The sequence below is a fragment of the Squalius cephalus genome (assembly GCF_949319135.1).
Source record: "Squalius cephalus genome assembly, chromosome: 7".
Lineage (NCBI taxonomy): Eukaryota > Metazoa > Chordata > Actinopteri > Cypriniformes > Leuciscidae > Squalius > Squalius cephalus.
In genome coordinates, this window is record NC_137128.1 from 27,603,598 (window position 1) to 27,621,229 (window position 17,632).

The 17,632-nt window shown below is 36.4% G+C and overlaps 1 protein-coding gene across 3 annotated transcripts in view; it reads right to left on the reverse strand.

Moving 5' to 3' along the window:
• glis1a (GLIS family zinc finger 1a) overlaps window positions 1-17,632 on the reverse strand; it is a 33,301-nt gene that overhangs the window by 8,825 nt on the left and 6,844 nt on the right. For 2 of the 3 annotated variants that reach the window (XM_079876655.1, XM_079876657.1), the window contains exons 3-7: window positions 10,946-11,049; window positions 9,809-10,862; window positions 6,250-6,411; window positions 3,643-3,753; window positions 2,726-2,873 (exon numbers count right to left, since the gene is read on the reverse strand). In XM_079876655.1, coding sequence (XP_079732781.1) covers window positions 2,726-2,873; window positions 3,643-3,753; window positions 6,250-6,411; window positions 9,809-10,780 — 1,393 coding nt within the window. In that variant the 5' untranslated portion in view covers window positions 10,781-10,862; window positions 10,946-11,049. Of the gene's footprint in view, window positions 1-2,725; window positions 2,874-3,642; window positions 3,754-6,249; window positions 6,412-9,808; window positions 10,863-10,945; window positions 11,050-16,957; window positions 17,012-17,632 lie in introns of those variants that run through there. The other variant, XM_079876656.1, reaches the window with a different exon arrangement.

Here is a 17,632-nt window from a genome sequence, read left to right on the forward strand (position 1 = left end):
AGAGACATGCGTGTGGTGGCCGTTTGCCCATGGTGTGAGCCCGGTGACTGAGCAAACACTGGCCTTTTGAGCTTGTCGGAACAGCTGATGTCAGAAATAGTATGTAGTGTAAATGATGGGTATAGGGAAATGAGGAAGGGAGTGGACGCTGCTCTGAGCACATACTCCACTCGACACATCTATAATGCTAAATGGCATGCACATATAAACTTATTTTCTGTGCACTGGTTAAAAATGGATAGCAGCTGGAATTATACAGACTGCTTGTGTGCAGGGTTACACAATATCATCTTTTACCCTCATTATTGGGTTCTTTTACACTAGCTTTCAAAAGTGTGAGGTCAATCCGATTTCTTTTAAAGAACTGAATACTTGTATTCAGCAAGGATGCATCAAATTGATTAAAAGACAGTAAAAATATTTATGTTACAAAAGATAAATTCTATAAATCAAAGACTCCTGAAAAAATGTAGCAGTTTCTACAAAAATATTAAGCAGCAAAATTGTTTTTAACATTGATGATAAAAAAAAAAATCATACTGTACCCAAACTTTAGAACGGAAGAGTTTGGTTCCAAAACGCGATAAATCCATTTTGATTAATTTGAGTAAAAATGTTTTTTCTTTACCAAGAATGTGGCAAGATGAAAACCACTATTTTCTGTTTCAAATTTTCACATAGCATCTTTAGGTTATAATAACAAAACTAATTCAAATCCAGATTTTGATTTTCAAAGATTTATTATAAAAACTGATAATATTTTCCCCAAAATGCAATAAATTCATAACACTTTTTTTCCCCAAATGCAAATAATCCATTGAATCAATATAAAAGTTATTTTTCATATTGAAACTGTTGAAAATACACAACAAAATAAGTTGATCCACATATGACAGCCTCTGAACTCGGTCAATATCTTATTACAGGTACTGGACTAAAAATACATTCAATCAGCTATCGCTAGGAAATACCTCCTGAACTTTTTTGACGGCGATCATCTGTAAAATAGCTTAGTCCTGCTCGGTTTTCGTTGACTTTGAGTAAAACAACTGAAAGTTTTTCAAAAGATCCCCTGGGTTCAACGTGTCAGCGTGACAGAAGTTTGATGCTGTCATGTGAGAACAAGCAACGACAGGTGTTGTGCCGAATTTCGACTCCCTGCCAAATTATTACCCCCCTCGTTGAAGTCAGTACCTGATTGCCTAATCCTAACCCCACCCCTAATCCTAACCCCTCCCCCACAACTAATCTAAACCTACCAATACTAGGGGGGTAATAATTTGGCGGGGGTAGAAATTCGGCACGACACCGTTACTGTTTACAGTGCGTGGAATGATGCGCTGTGATTGGTTGAGCGGATTTATCTCATTCTGCAGAGAAAGGAGACTGGCGTTTGTCGCGGTTTGGAAAGAAAGGGAGAAAACATGACAGAATAACACGGCGGATATCGCATTTTACGTAAAATTTAAAATTGACTTTTCAATACCGCCCCTATACAATACTGATTTTAGCAGGAACTCATTTTTTTTTTAAATGGCGTTTATCGCGTTTTGGAACCAAACTCTTACTGTACGTCTTACCAGTGGAGCCTGCAGCTGTGTGGCTGTACGCACTGTGCTTACCATGAGCTCTCCGACTGACCTGAGAAACCTTTTCCGTGCAAATATTTCAGCAGTTATTATGTCCCGTATTTCTATCGACTAAACCAGCGTTTCCAATCATTCGTGAAGTAATGATTCTTGTGGGTTGATTCTTTCTTTTGGGCGAATTGGCCAAACGTGTTTGCAAAAACGTTCTTAAACGATTTGCATTCACTCCCACTGAATCATCTGAAGCCATTTCTGAGTCAGTTAAAAAAAAACAGACACTATCGGGAGAACAAACAGAGCTGTTTATCAGTTGTTTTCATATGCAACCATGCACTAAATGGTGTCTTTGACAATTTCGTTGCTTTTAGCAGTTTTCAGGTTTAAAAAGACTTAAAATGCATCTAGAGATACAGTAGATGTTGCTGTCACATTCCGTCAGATGAATCCTATAGTCGCCCATGCATCTTACTTTAGTCTAAATAATAATGACTGGTATTATGTTTAGTTTTATACTATTAGAATTTTGTATTTTGACTTTTTTTTTTACATATTCAGATTTTTATTTTAAACATCTTTTATTTATTTTTTTTAGTTGTGAAATTTGCTGTACATTTATACAATTAGCTTCAAATTTTCTGAACTGAAAATTCAGAATTTTAAAATTCAGAACTCAGAAAGTCAAATTATACAAAAACTAGGCTACAGTTTATGGTTCTGTGTTTCAAAGCAATGCTCGAACTGAGCATTTTGGACAAATGATTGTCAAATATTTATAGTACAAAAAATACAATAAAACACAACTATAAAATTTATCTCAAATCGTTATGAATTTACAAATTCAAATATTTTTGACTTTTTTTCTAGAAAGAAAAACAAAACATGGGGCCTTCCACAAAATATGGGTGCCTTCCATGCAGAAAAGACCAGCCAAAGACCAGAATAAGTTTCCAGAAGCTGGAGTCTTTCTGTGGAAGCTGGTTAGTTAGGATGCCAAGAAGATGCCAGGACCACAACATGCTGGTCATTTCTATCAGGCACACTTTGCTTTCTTCAGTTATACAGCACAAGCTGGAAAATGTCTCTCAGGCCTTCCATAGCAAAAAGCCCAATGCAGCATTGCCCACAAGCACACCTACCAGTAAAGCCTTCCTGATGTGTGATCTTAGTGAGGGAGGTGGGACACCTGTAGTTTGGGCTGTGTACTGAAGGAGTAGAGCCATGGAGATGCTGCAAGCCAAGGCTCACATCCACAACTTCCTGCTCCACCTTATTGCCTAGCTGGACCTGTCAAGATAAAGAAAACATATCTATAAAATATAAAGCACTGATGTCCCAATCTGAAACACAATCACTAGATGTCAAAATCAGGTCATGACCAGAATGGAGCCTTTAGACTAGGATCTGTCCTGTGACATGGATTTGGCTCAAGCAAAGTCAAAAAGAAAATCAGAGTGTGAAAACTAATTTAAAAATCAAAGAAACTAAATAAATAAAAAATGAAAGCATTTTTTCTGTTCCAACGTATCGCATTTCCCGCATTTTGCCTTTGTAGAGCAGTACCGCTCATAACGTTTTTGCAAGGATCTATAGCTTGACTGTGAGAGTGGCAAAGTCTTATTGAGGCTGAGAAAACTTTCTGTTGTTGATTCATTTGAGCATTCAGTGGAGCTGGTGAGCATGTTTGCTATTTGCATGTCACATCTGGCGTCTTGAGGAATAGAACTGCACTGCTTATTAACTGTATTACGGGAACACATGTGTTCTTGTTTAGAATGCCAAAACCATGGGAATACACAAAGATCTCCTTCATTCTCTTTTGTTTGGAAAGCAGGAACAGCCCATAAAACAATAGGCATTTTCATCAAAGGTCTCTGAGATGACAATTACAGATGAAGTTAATGCAATAAACAATGTGACATAATTTATCAGGTAATTAAGTTCATCTAACTAGATGTGTGTGTGCATATATTTTTTTAGGTTATTAAGTTATGGAGTCAGGGTGAGCTTGGTACAAGAGTCTCCCGACACAAAAACAAACACTTGAAACCGTTACCTTGTCCTGTGCCTGCAGGGATTTAGTGGAGTGGACCTTGATGTGTTTGCGCAACGAGCTGGGGTCGGTGTAACGTTTGGTGCATCCTGGGAGCTGACATGCATAGGGTTTCTATGAAGAGCGTCGCATAAAATAATAAAGCAAGAGGCACAGAAGAAGAGATAAGGATAAATTAGTCAGAACAAAGAGTTATGAACAATGAAGAACTGATGAAGAAGGAAAATATAAAATAACAAGAAATATTTGCAAATTCTAAAATTCTTCATTTATAAATATCATTATATTTTCTAGAGTGGTCAAATCCCATGACATTTTACAACCTGAACTAACCTTGGCTTGTCATATGGATATGCAGGGGTCCTCTCTATGATATAATTTCCGGTTTTATGTTGTCGTTTTTTTGTCCTGCATGTTGTGCCACATGACTTTAATTTGATGAAAAAAGGTTTTCACATATTAATAATACAACAAAACAATAACAAATAAAACAAAACAGCTTCACTGCTTTAAAATAATAATAATATTAATAATAAAGTACTGTTCAAAAATGTTTTTGATCAGTAAGATTTTTTTTTCTAAAAGAAATGAATACTTTTATTCAGCAAGGATGTTTTAAACTGATCAAAAGTGAGAGTAAAACATTTATAATTGTACAAACCATTTCAATTTGAAATAAATGCTGTTCTTATAAGCAATGACTCTGTAGACAGTGTTTGCGTATTAAAGGGATAGTTCGGCCAAAAATGATATTTAACCCATGATTTACTCACCCTCAAGCCGTTCGAGATGCATATGTCAATCATTTTTCAGACGAACACATTTTCAGTTATTTTAGAAAATGTCTTAGATCTTTCAGTGGTTATAATGTGAAGCTATGGGGTCCACCTCCTTCAAGTCCCAAAATGTGCATGTTTAGATACATATTTAAAACTTTATAAATGAAAATATCTTGCTTCCGGCAAATATACATAAATATGTATATTTATACGACAAAACCGCACGGATTACCCTCAGAAGGCCTTCGTTTATCCCCCTGGAGCCGGATGGATTACTTTTGTGAAGGATGCATGCACATTTTGGGACTTGAAGGAGGTGGACCCCATAACTTCACATTATAACCACTGAAATGTAAAATCCCTAAATTTTTACATTGTAATATTTCACAATTTTACTGTTTTTACTGTATTTTTCATAAAATAAATCCAGCCTTCGTGGGTATAAGAGACTTCTTTAAAAATCTACAAACTTTTGAACCGTAGTCTATATGCCAAACTAGTTAAGGTTTTCTTTTGAAGAATTTAATTTTTAATTAGGGCTTTTTCTTCATTATATTAACAGTTGAAAACACTTTTTGTTGTTTTTGACTTTATGCAGCAAAATTCATTTTAATCCTAAAATTAAAAATACACTATGTTATGAAAATGAATAAATACTTAACCTTCTAAACTCATAAACATCATGGGACAGTTCATGACTTTTCTGAAGAAAAAAAAGTTTTTCAGATTCTTCACATGACAACATCAAACAAACCCTCCACAGGCTGATACACATGTGCAGAGTGATACGCACACAAAAACATTCAGTAAATATTATGAAATCTCTGCATCTGTCCACTTCAAATATAAACCACACACACGTCACCTTGAGCTACACAAATTCTGAAAACAGCACAGACTAATCAATAATGTTGTCTCTCTAGCAATGCACTTCTTACATCATATGTTTCAGCTGCACATTTAGAGGGTGAGAAGGAAAAATAAATGCTTTATTGGACAACTTTCCCAAGGTCTGTATTAATAATACATAGTGACATAATGATAACAGCCCTAAACAATCCCCTTCACAGATGTGCTCCACTCATCTAAGTGACGAATTATGATTTTTGCACGGTTAGCACGTCTTCAATTAGAAGTGCTATAGCTGTCATCAAAACCTTACTGACAGCAGCGAATGAAACCAAACCACCCTGTTTTGAATAAATCAGCTCTGTTGACTTATATGTACTTAGGAAACAGATATCACTTGCAAGCTGGTTGTTACACAGCTTTACAGGCTGGCATGAGAGCTGCGGAAAGAGATGTGCAGCCAGAGCTAGTAGTCACTGAAGTGGCTTAAGTTTTTTCTTAAGTCATTAAAGTAAAAGGAGACCTCTCCACTGTTCCAGACTATAATTCCTTACTCTGAATTGAGTGTAAATAAAACCCTGTTATTTTAGGGGACTACTATGTCTGGAAAAAGTGACAAGTAAGCTTTCCTCACTTGTTTGTTTTCATTATTGGTGTATACCTTTTCAGACTGAGTAACACGCATGACTGAGTGCATATTCATGATGAAACATGACTACATAAAATAAATACACTGTGGGGTCTTAGTTTATTTAATTAGTGACCTAAAAACCTGTGATAGTAATAGTGACCTTTAGAGTTGTATATATATTATGAGCTTATTCTGAATAAATGTTACATTAATTAAATATTTTATATTTATTTGTTTCTCTTCCCAGTCTTTTGAACTCCACTGTGTAATTGTTTGCAGTGCATTTTTTAATGTAGTTTTTTTTGTGTGTGTTTTTTAACCTGATAGAGCAGTAAGAGCGGTAATACATACCGTGTCCAGGTGTGTGCGCTGGTGTTTGGCGCGATCACTAGAGTTGCTGAAGGCCTTGAAACAGCCGGGATGCTGGCATATGTAGGGCTTCTCTCCGGTGTGGCTGCGTAGGTGGATCTTCAGGTTCTCCAGACGGGAAAATGCCTTACTGCAGCCTTCAAACTGTAAGACAGCACCCATACACACAGAAATATGAAGAAAACAAGTTTTCACAAATATCTCCAGGTCCTTCACTGTATGAGAATGTACATATACATGCAAATTATCACTTAGAGTCCAGTGGCAGAGAGCGCAACATGCTTTGCACTGTAAGCAGGAATTAATATTAATTAGAGGATGATATTAAACAGAAAGCAGATGGTTTTGGTGAAACTATTTGTCACCTAATGCCACATTTCTTGTCTGATACCAAGAAAATTAAAAAAACGCTTGCATGAAACATTTTCCATGTCTTTTTTTAACACTCAAAATGATACCAGTTTTGAAACAGAAAATGCTTTTGCCACAGTGACAGTTGTGTAGCAGTCCACCCAAAAATAAAAACCCTGGCATCATTCACTCACCATCATGTTGTAACAAACCCGTATGACTGACTCTCTTCCATGAAACACAAAAGGGGAACCTCTGAAGAATGTTCAAGCTGCTCTCTTTCATTCAATGAAAGTGGATGGGGATGTCAAGCTCCAAAATGACCAAAAAAAAAAGCATCATAAAAGAAGTCCATGCATGCGACTTCTATTTGTGTGCATATTTTCCAAGTTCTTCTGAAAAGACTGACATTTAAGCAATTATTTACTCAAAAATCATTCACTTTCATTGTATTAGCATTAGCTGTTCAAGTTAGCAGGAATTCATTTAGTGTTCCACAGAACATTAGAAAGCAAGAAAGAAAGGCATATGGGTTTCAAAAGACATGTGGGTAACTGCTTTAAGTTGAAAAATTATGTTGGGAAATTATAGATATCAAGCCACATAAAACTGTAATGTTCCTTTAGTTGTAAATTGCAAAAAGTGCCATTTGTGTTGTCAATTCATGCACATTTATGAGGCCCGTTCTGAAGATCCACACACAAGCACATGCCACTCGACAAAGTTTATTAAACAGACATGTTCAAAGTTGGTTCCTGTTAGAACAAGGCTCTGCTAAGATGTTTGAGTTGGAGAGAGGCCAGCGAGGGAGTCAGTAATAAGCCTGGCTGATTCAAGGTGGCAGCCGCAGTCATGCAGACTTTTGGTTGGAGCAATTCTGCAAAATTATAAAACACATTTTGGCGGTCACAGGTGTGATGTCATGATGAGGTTATATGAAAAAAGAATAGGGTTTCATTGAGCATCCTTATATCTATGCATAAAAAAAAAAAAACTTTAAATTAAGTTGACGTTTACATTTATTAATTTAGCAGACATATTTATCCAAACTAAATATACTTTTGGTGAATTACACTTACGTTAAAGTAGACAATTTCTGCATTATGTATAATATACTCTTACTTTTAAAATATGTTTGATCTTGATAACATAGTATTAAAAAAGTAAAAAAAAATTACAAAATCCATATGAATGTTCATTTTGTATTGATAGCTATGCTGTTAAAAAAGAAAAAAAGAGGCCTATATTAAAAATCACAGTGTTACATATTTTAATAATCCAACTACATTTAAGTGTAAAAATCTAACAATAGTTCCCAAATTATAGTCCTTCGGCCACCACAGTTTAAAGAGAAAAATAAAACAAATAAAAACAGCAAATAGATGAAAAAAAATATCCCATGGCTATCTTACATCACTAAAAAGAAACACATTTCCTATGTGGCTCATTGTGAAGGAAATGAAACACAGCTTCATTAAAGTATTAAATTATTATAGTTTATCCCTGCCTACAATAATATATTTGAGCATGTAATGGATATAACTGCTAACAGTACTGCATTCTGTGTTATAGTCTGTATTATATATATATATATATATCTGCAAATCTCTCTGCAAAAATAAGAGACGGAACAGTATTAAATACAATTCTTGTCCTTATAATTCAATATCAGCTAACAGAGCATAAGGACACTTACAAGTCACACTTGTTGAATACCTAAAGAACAATCAGGAAATTAATTAAAAAAATCTTAGTCTAAAAAAACGTCTTCAAAGTTATCCTGGAATAAGTTGCATTGCATAATATCAGACTTCAAGCATCTCTCACGCAGGCAATTTGTACGTGAACTATAAACAACTCTAAAATGTCTAAATCTCTCAAATCTGCAATGCATCCATCTTTGGAGGTTAAGAGAAATTGAGTCCACATGTCAGTCTTTCACAAATGTCTTACTTCAAAGAATTGGCATGGTTTAAAAGAAAAATCTCTTGAATTTTTACTGATTGATACAAACTATGTATTAGTAAAACAACACCTGAATCAGAGTCTGGCACAATTTGATATAGATGTGATACTTGTGTAAGTAAGCAACAAGAGGGTAAAAAAGACATCAGAAAATGATGTTTATGCAGCTCACCAAATATCATTTATATATAAATTTCTATTCATTTTATATAAGATTTGTTTATTACCAACAACTGTTTGAATAATAATAGCAGGCTAGATCTAGTTTGGGAAAATGTTTAATTTGTTTGTAGGTGTTGATAAATTCAGATTTTCCATCTTTTATCTTTGATTGATTACATTTACATTTACATTTACATTTATTCATTTAGCTGACGCTTTTATCCAAAGCGACTTACAATTGCTATATATGTCAGAGGTCGCACGCCTCTGGAGCAACTAAGGGTTAAGTGTCTTGCTCAGGGACACATTGGTGTCTCACAGTGGATTCGAACCCAGGTCTCTCACACCAAAGGCATGTGTCTTATCCATTGCGCCACACCACCCTGTGATTACTTTGGAAACGGGGTTAAATGTTTTAGCTCGAAAAATGAAGTCAACGCTACAGTTTAGCCACTTTTCCACCATCAGGCAGAACGATTCTAAGAACGGTAAGGGACAGTTCCAGTTATATTTCCTCTTGAGCTCGGTTCTGTACGTTCTAGGCTAACCGTGCTGATAGAATGCATGTAGTAACGTTGCGACTCAGGATTGGTCACTTGTCTTGTCTGGCTGCCAGTTTCTCTGTAGCTGGCAAGGCATGCTATTTGAGTGAAGTTAACACAAGATAATAATAAAATTAAAAGAAATATCTGATCATCCTCCATAACATGGTCTCTATTTACATCTCATATAGTCTGTAAACTGTTGCATTACCAAGGTAACTACTGACGCATTTGTGTAACATTCCAATGAGCTCTGTTATCAGCCCCACAGTGGAAAATGAAACCATATCCTTACCGGCTGGGCCAGATCAGCACGTAATGAGAACGGTTTGGCCTGACCGTGGCTTTTGTGTAAAAACTATGAAAATGGAATTAGATTATTTACTTGTTTTCCTAACATGCAGGTCAAGATGATGTCACAAGTTTGTGGAATTTTGGGACATTTTTTGTATGCCCTGTTCTAGCAGTAAAAGGGCAAATATGCATGTATACGGCATAAAAAATAAAATAAATAAACTCACTGTGCATTTGTTGGGCTTCTCACCCGAATGGACTCTCATGTGAATAAGCAGTTTGTATCGAGCATTGAAGGGCTTGTGCCGACGGACACATCCTGCCCAGAAGCAGGTAAATTCCTCCCCTTTTCGCTGATCTATGTGAACTTTCTCTATGTGTCTCACCAGTTCTTCCTTCTGTCCATAGGTAGCCCTACAATCCATCCATTTACAAGGCTGTTCTTCCCTCAGGTGTCCATTCATTCCCTCAACTCTAGGAATCCCACTCAGTGCCAAACCATTCTTGAACTGCTGCTGTGTGGGAAGCTCTTCAACATTAAGGTGCTGAGTTTGTTCCTTGGCTGTGTCCGAGTCAGTGCAGAGATAATGAAGCAGTTCTTCCTTGTGTAGAAGCTTCTTGTTACAAAGATGAAATTCAACAACAGGTTCTTGCTTAGGAGACTTAGAATACAAATATCCTTCTGGAGATTTCTCCTGTGGCGTGCAACTGTAGAGAAGGTCCTGGGCCTCAGGTGGACCGCAGAAAGTTGAAAAAGATGGAGAAGTCAAACATAGCTCTGACATTGAGCCAGATGAGTGGCTGGAGGAAGGGGAAGAGAAGGACGGAGAGAAGGCACTGAAAGAAAACATGGACATGGAAGAGTAGAATAAGGAAGGGGACAATGTGTCGCTAACGTGCGATAGGTTGTCTCCAACCGAGAGAGTGCAGGATGAGTCACTGTTAACCCCGCTGAAATACGACACAATGGCACTTTCTGTGGAACAGACCAAATCGAGATCATCTGTTCTTATCGACACAGGTGACTCAGACAAGCTACACATCTTCAGACCTTCCAAGTGAATCGCTTGATTTAAAGAGGAAAGGTACTTTTCATCACTGTTAACCGGGCCACACTGTTCCAGCTGTGCAACCGCTGGGCTGAGACCAGCAGGCCTCATGATGTTCTTCAAGTTACTTTCCCTCTGAATGTAGATCATCAAATGGCCACTGTAGAAATGATTCAGGGGTCCCACAAATGTTTTTTAAGTAGAGATGCACCTGTGATGATTCCCAAGGTACCTGGAAAAAACATCAGAAAAATGTACGCATTTGGACAGTGAATTCAAACAACAGATTTCAGATCAAGTGTGTTCGTGGAAGACCTCAAGAGGAACTGGTGCATGTTGAAGCGGAGTTTGGTGGTTCCATCTTCTAAACTGGTACAGAATGCAAAGTGCTGTTCAGCCCTTTCACCAGTCACTATTTACTACAAAGGGAAAACAATTAGAGGATGGAGTAATTATTATTATAATATAATAATTACAATTATCAGGTGAACAAGAAAAGAACACATCCTCATACTATACTGATCAAAGGTTTTTTTATTAAGCTTTTATTAAGCAAAGATGCACAAAATTTATCAAAAGTGACATAAAAGACATTTATATTTTTACAAGAGATTTCCATTTCAAATAAATCCTGTTCCTCAAAGAACCCTGAATATCCACACAAATATTAACCAGCACAACACTGATAATAAGAAGAAATGTTTCTTGAGCAGCAAATCAGCATATTAGAATGATTTGCGAAGGATCATGTGACTGAAGACTGGAGTAATGATGCTGAAAATTTAGCCTTCCCATCACAGTTATACATTACATTTTAAAACATATTCAAATAGAAAAGTATTATTTTAAACTAATATTTGATGAGCATATGAGACTTCTTTCAAACATTAAAACATCTTACAAATCTAATTTGCAAATCATAAATGATTAAATGTCAGATATGCAAAAAGATATTATACATAATTCTGATAAGCCCAACTTAGTATTACAGATTCTAATAGAACAAAATTAACATATTTGAGTAATGCTAATACTGTACTACTTGTAATATCAAAAGCTGGATTATGCTGTGCTCACAATGACAGCGATTAAATAGGTGGAGATCACAGAGTCTTCAGCCATAAGTTTCCAGTAGGTGTTCCTGCTTGGTCTCACATAGTAAAAAGAAAATAAACCATTTTTCATTGTGAATCTCAGTCAGTGTGAACTTCCTTTTAAACCTAGTCTTAAAGGGTTAGTTCACCCAAAAATGAAAATTCTGTCACTAATTACTCACCCTCATGTTGTTCCAACCCCGTAAGACTTCCGTTCATTTTCAGAACACAAATTAAGATATTTTTGATTAAATCTGAGAGCTGGATCACTCCTCCATAAGCTTCTATGTAATTGAAACCATAAGTTTATCAAATGACGAGAATACTTTTTGTGCGCAAAACAACAAAAATAACGACTTTATTCAACTATTCATTTTCTTCTATGTGGGCCTCTGAGTGAGTTCACGTAGTGTAACAGCGCAGCGCTTCTGTGTTGTACATCAGAACGTACTGTAGGCTCATTATTGGCCAGCATCACACGCATCACACACACATGACCAGCGTCGAGCCTACGTTCTGACGTACAATCCAGAAGCGCAGTGCTGTTACCCTACGTGAACTCACCAGAGGCCCACATAGAAGAAAATGAATAGTTGAATTCTTTACTAACTTTCTGGGCTGGCAAGTTTCAATAACATAGAAGCCTATGGAGGAGCGAGACAGCTCTCAGATTTAATCAAAAATATCTTCATTTGTGTTCCAAAAATGAACGAAAGTCTTACGGGGTTGGAACAATATGAGGGTGAGTAATTACTGACAGAATTTTCATTTTTGGGTGAACTAACCCTTTAACTGCAAGAATGCCTTTGTTATGGCAGCTCATCTTAATGGATGACACCACCTCGCCAAGCTCCACAGGGCAGGGGTGACATACACGACCACTGAGCTCAGAATCTCTGCACATGGCAGAATGCATTAGTAGCCAATATGGTTAAAATAAAAAACAACTCTGTCAGTCCTCTCATGCATTGGACTTGGTCATGGTGTTTGTTTTGCTTTTCTTTGGGTGTGCAGGTTGTTCAGACACACTGGCCCAGTAAAGAGAAACAGTGACACATTTGTGCCCTGACAGGTTGGTTGGAACCTCTGGCAGTAGAAGATACAGAGATCTGGTACCAAATGCAGAGATTCTAATGTACCACATCCCTCAGCTAACGAGAAGCAGGCCTGGAACAGTGGGGAATGGTCTTCAAAAGGTCTCTCCTGTCCAACAGTCGAACTACTGTGCTGAGTTCATGCACGCTTTAACACGCCACACACATTCGCTCAAGTGATCCAGTGATGTGCTGCCATAATTGGGCTGGCAAGAGGATTTTAAGGTAAAATGAGTCCTCAAGGGTGCTGCCCCACGCTACTGCTTTTACTAAACACATCAATAGGGCTTAGTATGCAAAATCCTTTTCCCAAATTCTATCAATACTATATTGTAAATGAGTATAAACATTTAGGTACAACATCATAAGTTTATCACTTTTTTTAAAAAGTCAGTTTAAGTTTACAACCATGCTGCCTTACAGAATGTGTCATTTAAATGGAAACATTCAGCAATGGGTCACAGTGGTTTTCTCTTGCAGAATAAGTGGCGAGGAATCTAATTAGCTAAATATAATGATGACTAAATGTCTGGCAGACTATCATAAATATATTATACTTACTATAACTCCGATAACCACAACACAGAATTACATCTCAGAATTATAATTTATGACAAACAAAATAAAGACACACAAATTAAAGAACAATAAATAAAAGTAACCACTTATTTAGCAAAATTGTTGTAGATTTCTAAGGTTCATTGCAAAATTGTGGTCAGTTACCCACAGAAAATAAAGAAAACAAATGTGCATAATATTTGTAATGATTACTTCAATCAGCTCATTGTTTCTGCCTAAAATGAATACATGACGTCAGCTAACTGAGTGATTTGTATATGTATATTTCTGAAATACATTACTTAGACAGTCACCTCTGATAAAAGATCACTAAAATGTAATGGAGACATGCATTTTCTGTAAAGCTGCTTTTGAATATGTATTGTGAAAAGCGCTATGCAAATGTGAATTGAATAATAAAATAAATAATAAATCTCTACATACTCATGAGAACACACAAGTTACATCACAGCATGACTAATGGATTGATTCAGTGTAATTGGCCTAATAAGATTCCCTGAACCCACAGCATCTTCACTTTTTGCACTCAATGAACCTTTTCATCAGACTGTTTTCTCAAGTAGTGCTTCACTAATGCGTTGTTGTCCATTACGCGTTCATCCCTAAAGAGCTCAACGGAGAAACATCATATGTCACTCTGTTCAGACTTTACCAGAGGTCTTTAAAATTCCTTCCAACCAAGTGTTAGGAGGATGAAATTAAACACCTCAGCTAAATTCAATTTTCAAGACATTCGATGGTATTTAAAGGAACTTTGTATCATTCACTATATAATATTTTATTAACATACATTTTAAGAATGATGCTGAATGAAATAACCTGCAAAATAATTTTAAAAATAAGGTGTAAGTTTTAAAGGAAATTTCTAAGTGATAATTGGAACAAATTCATAAGACTGAGAACCATACGATTTAATTTAAGGAATTCTTTCTTTTTAATATAACCACAGATTGCTAAACACAGCTGTATAATCTGACTGGGAAATGAATACTTATTTAGTCTTCATTTTCAGAGCACTTCTATGCTAGAGCAAACATTATGATCGTATATAAAATGTGCCATGGCACGACAGATTCATTAAACAAATGAAAATTATGTTTTCATATGCTTTCATTCTTTTTTTATTATGCGGTGTCATGTGTAAACTGTGGGACAAACTTGTGGCTGGCATGTTTATTGTCTACAGAACGGCTATGAAAAGGTGACTTAAACGAATCTGCTTTGTATTGCTCTTATTTATTAGTTCGCAGCAGGTGCCAGGCAGCTGTTAACTGAACAGAGGGAAAAGACATAATTAACTGTGATGTTAAGGTTTAGAAAGTATTGTGTCATTTTCAACTCTGCCACTTTCAGCAAGCGAGACATCTTTGAAGTGAATTCAAAGACATGATTCCAGCTAAACTATCAAGCTCTACGAGACATGTAGCCTGGCCTTGAAGGGAGGAATAATATCACTTACCAAATTTACATTTGCGTGTATAGCAGATGCTTTCATTCAAAGAGACTTACAAATGAGAAACATCACAAGTAGTACTAATTTATTATACAAGAGCCAACAATACTTGGTAAGTTTGAATATATATTTCAAGAATAAGCTAGCCTGGAAATCCAGACCTAAATCTGAAAGATTAATGGTCTGGCATCGACTAATGAAAATCGGCCAGCTTGAGGGCCGACACCAAGCATGCATTTGAAAATCTCACTGCACGCAATTGAATAACAATCACAACAATAAGCCCCATACGCTTAGCTACCAGCAGAGCTAACTGGTCTGGTAGATTAGACTCTTGCCGTATCCGGTCGGCAAAACAGCAAAAACGCCCTTCTTGCAAAGGAACGATTCGAGCACCGTCTTCTGTTCCTCTTTTAGATAAAAAGCCAAGTCTAACTCGTTCATTGTAGCGGCCAAAGCAGTTTCAAACAACTGGTGTTCATCCATAGCCATCTTGCAATGTTTACTAATGACTTCAACGCCACAGCGCTGTCGCCATCTGTTTAGCTCGCCTATATCAGATAACCCGATGTGATTGGTGCAGCTCGGATACAAGGGCATATTTAATGAGCATCATTACTCGACGCCAGAGTAAACTCGCTGAGCAAATTCAACTTGTGCTCTCGCGAGAACTCTGGATTTCCAGGGTAAGAATAAGCAAGAGTAATACTGAAGCTAGAGCAAAAAAATTAAAAAATTAAAAAATTAAACAAACATTGATTAATAATAGGATTTTGTTTTTACTACAATAGCAAATTAACAATTCTCACCTGAGAAGCAAAGGAGTGCAGTTCAAACTCCTCACTAGCAAGTTACGAATCCAGTACCACATAAATGCAATGCAAGATACTATACAGAGACAAAGGAGAAACTGCTTTTTAAATGTATTGCATCTTCATACACATCCAACCAAAGTTATCACCGTAATTAACACTGAAAATGTTAAATCGATGCATAATAAAGTAAAAATTAAGAACTACTAATCTAATAATATTAGGGCCAACAAGGACTGCCTTTCTATGTTCCTCAAAATTCAGTATTTACTTAGAATAGAGAACATAACACTATGAAAAAAGTGAAACTGAAAAGAAAAAACATTTATTACACGTCAACTTGCAAGTATTCATTATGTGAAATTTTCAATGACTATGTTTAATCTGCTGTGACAAAATCCAGACAGTTATTTTATTATATCTAAAATATCACTTTCTCATCAAAACCCCTGAAGTCTTAAATTTTTTCCATAAGTGGAAATTGCCTTCATTAAATATTCTTTGTAAAGTCAAGGTGGTTATTTCAGTTCATGTATGTTTTTTTATCACTTTTCGTTTTTTTTTTTTTCTTGCATTAAAGTGGAAGAGATGACTGCCGCTTGAACTGGCGCTACAGCGATCTGCCACTTCACATTAAGAGCATCAAAACACCATTTATTGTTTGAATTTCGTGATAAAAAGGACAGAATTTGAAAGCCCAGACTTTGTTTCTTATCACAAGTAACAAAACACAAAGCTTTTTGTGATTATTGGATGGAACGGGCACTACAAATAATGTTTGGTGTAGGGAAAAACTGCAGACTTGGCAACCTTGACTTGAACAGGTGATTCAACAGGGATTGCGCTTAAAGGGGTGGTTGATTATGATTTCACTTTTCTAACTTTAGTTAGTGTGTAATGTTGCTGTTTGAGCATAAACAACATCTGCAAAGTTACAACCCTCAAAGTTCAAAGCAAAGGGAGATATTTGCCTTTAAAGAAAAGGACTACAACAAACGGCTGGTAGAGACTACACAATGTTCCTCCAGGGTTAGTGACATCACTAACCCTAAAATTTACATAAACCCCGCCCCCGGGAACACGCAGTCCATGTTGAGAAGAGGAAAAATTGTTGTATAAGAGTACATTTGTGAGTCAGCTCAAAGTTTAGCATCAGTCTTTTCACATGCAATAGAAAGTCACTCTGTGTGCATCTCACAACAGTTCCTATATGAATGATTTATAGATTACCATGACAGAATATGCTAATTGAAGATAGTTAACTCCACATCAGCAACATAGATTCATCAACTAACCATTCAGAGATGTCCTGTTGCATTCTACATGTCACTTCTTCTTGAGTCTCTCCATCTTTGTCTGACTCCATTTTAACATTAAAGGCAGAACAGTTTCTGTCATTTTAGTGTGTCTGCGTTAGGTAATCGCAGCTGTTAACACACATGAGCTCTTGAAACCCCGCACTCTGCAGCAGCTCATTTGCATTTAAAGGGCCAGGCACAAAACGGTGCGTTTTTGCAAACCCTCAAAAAGTGACAACTTTAACATGCTATATAAAAATATCTGTGGGGTATTTTGTGCTAAAACTTCACACACACACACTCTGGGGACATCAGCGACTTATTTTACATCTTGTGAAAAGGGCATTTTACCACCCCTTTAATTTTACTCATTCCCGCAGATATTGTGCTCACACCCAAAGTGAGTTTAAACAGTCAAATACACACAAAATGTCAAAATGCTGGTCTTGGCGAGTATTCACGTAAACAAAGTCAGTTATGTTTTAAGTGAATGTAAAAACAGCTGAGAAAGAAAACGCATGTGTAACAGTATAATGAATCCGTGCGTCAGGTCTTAAAGTGACAGCAGCCTAATATGCAGTACCTGCTACCAAATTATGAGATAATATTAAAAATATTTATATGGCAGTTTTTCCCCATGGTATCAATGTCAAAATTGTGGCCAGTGAAAAT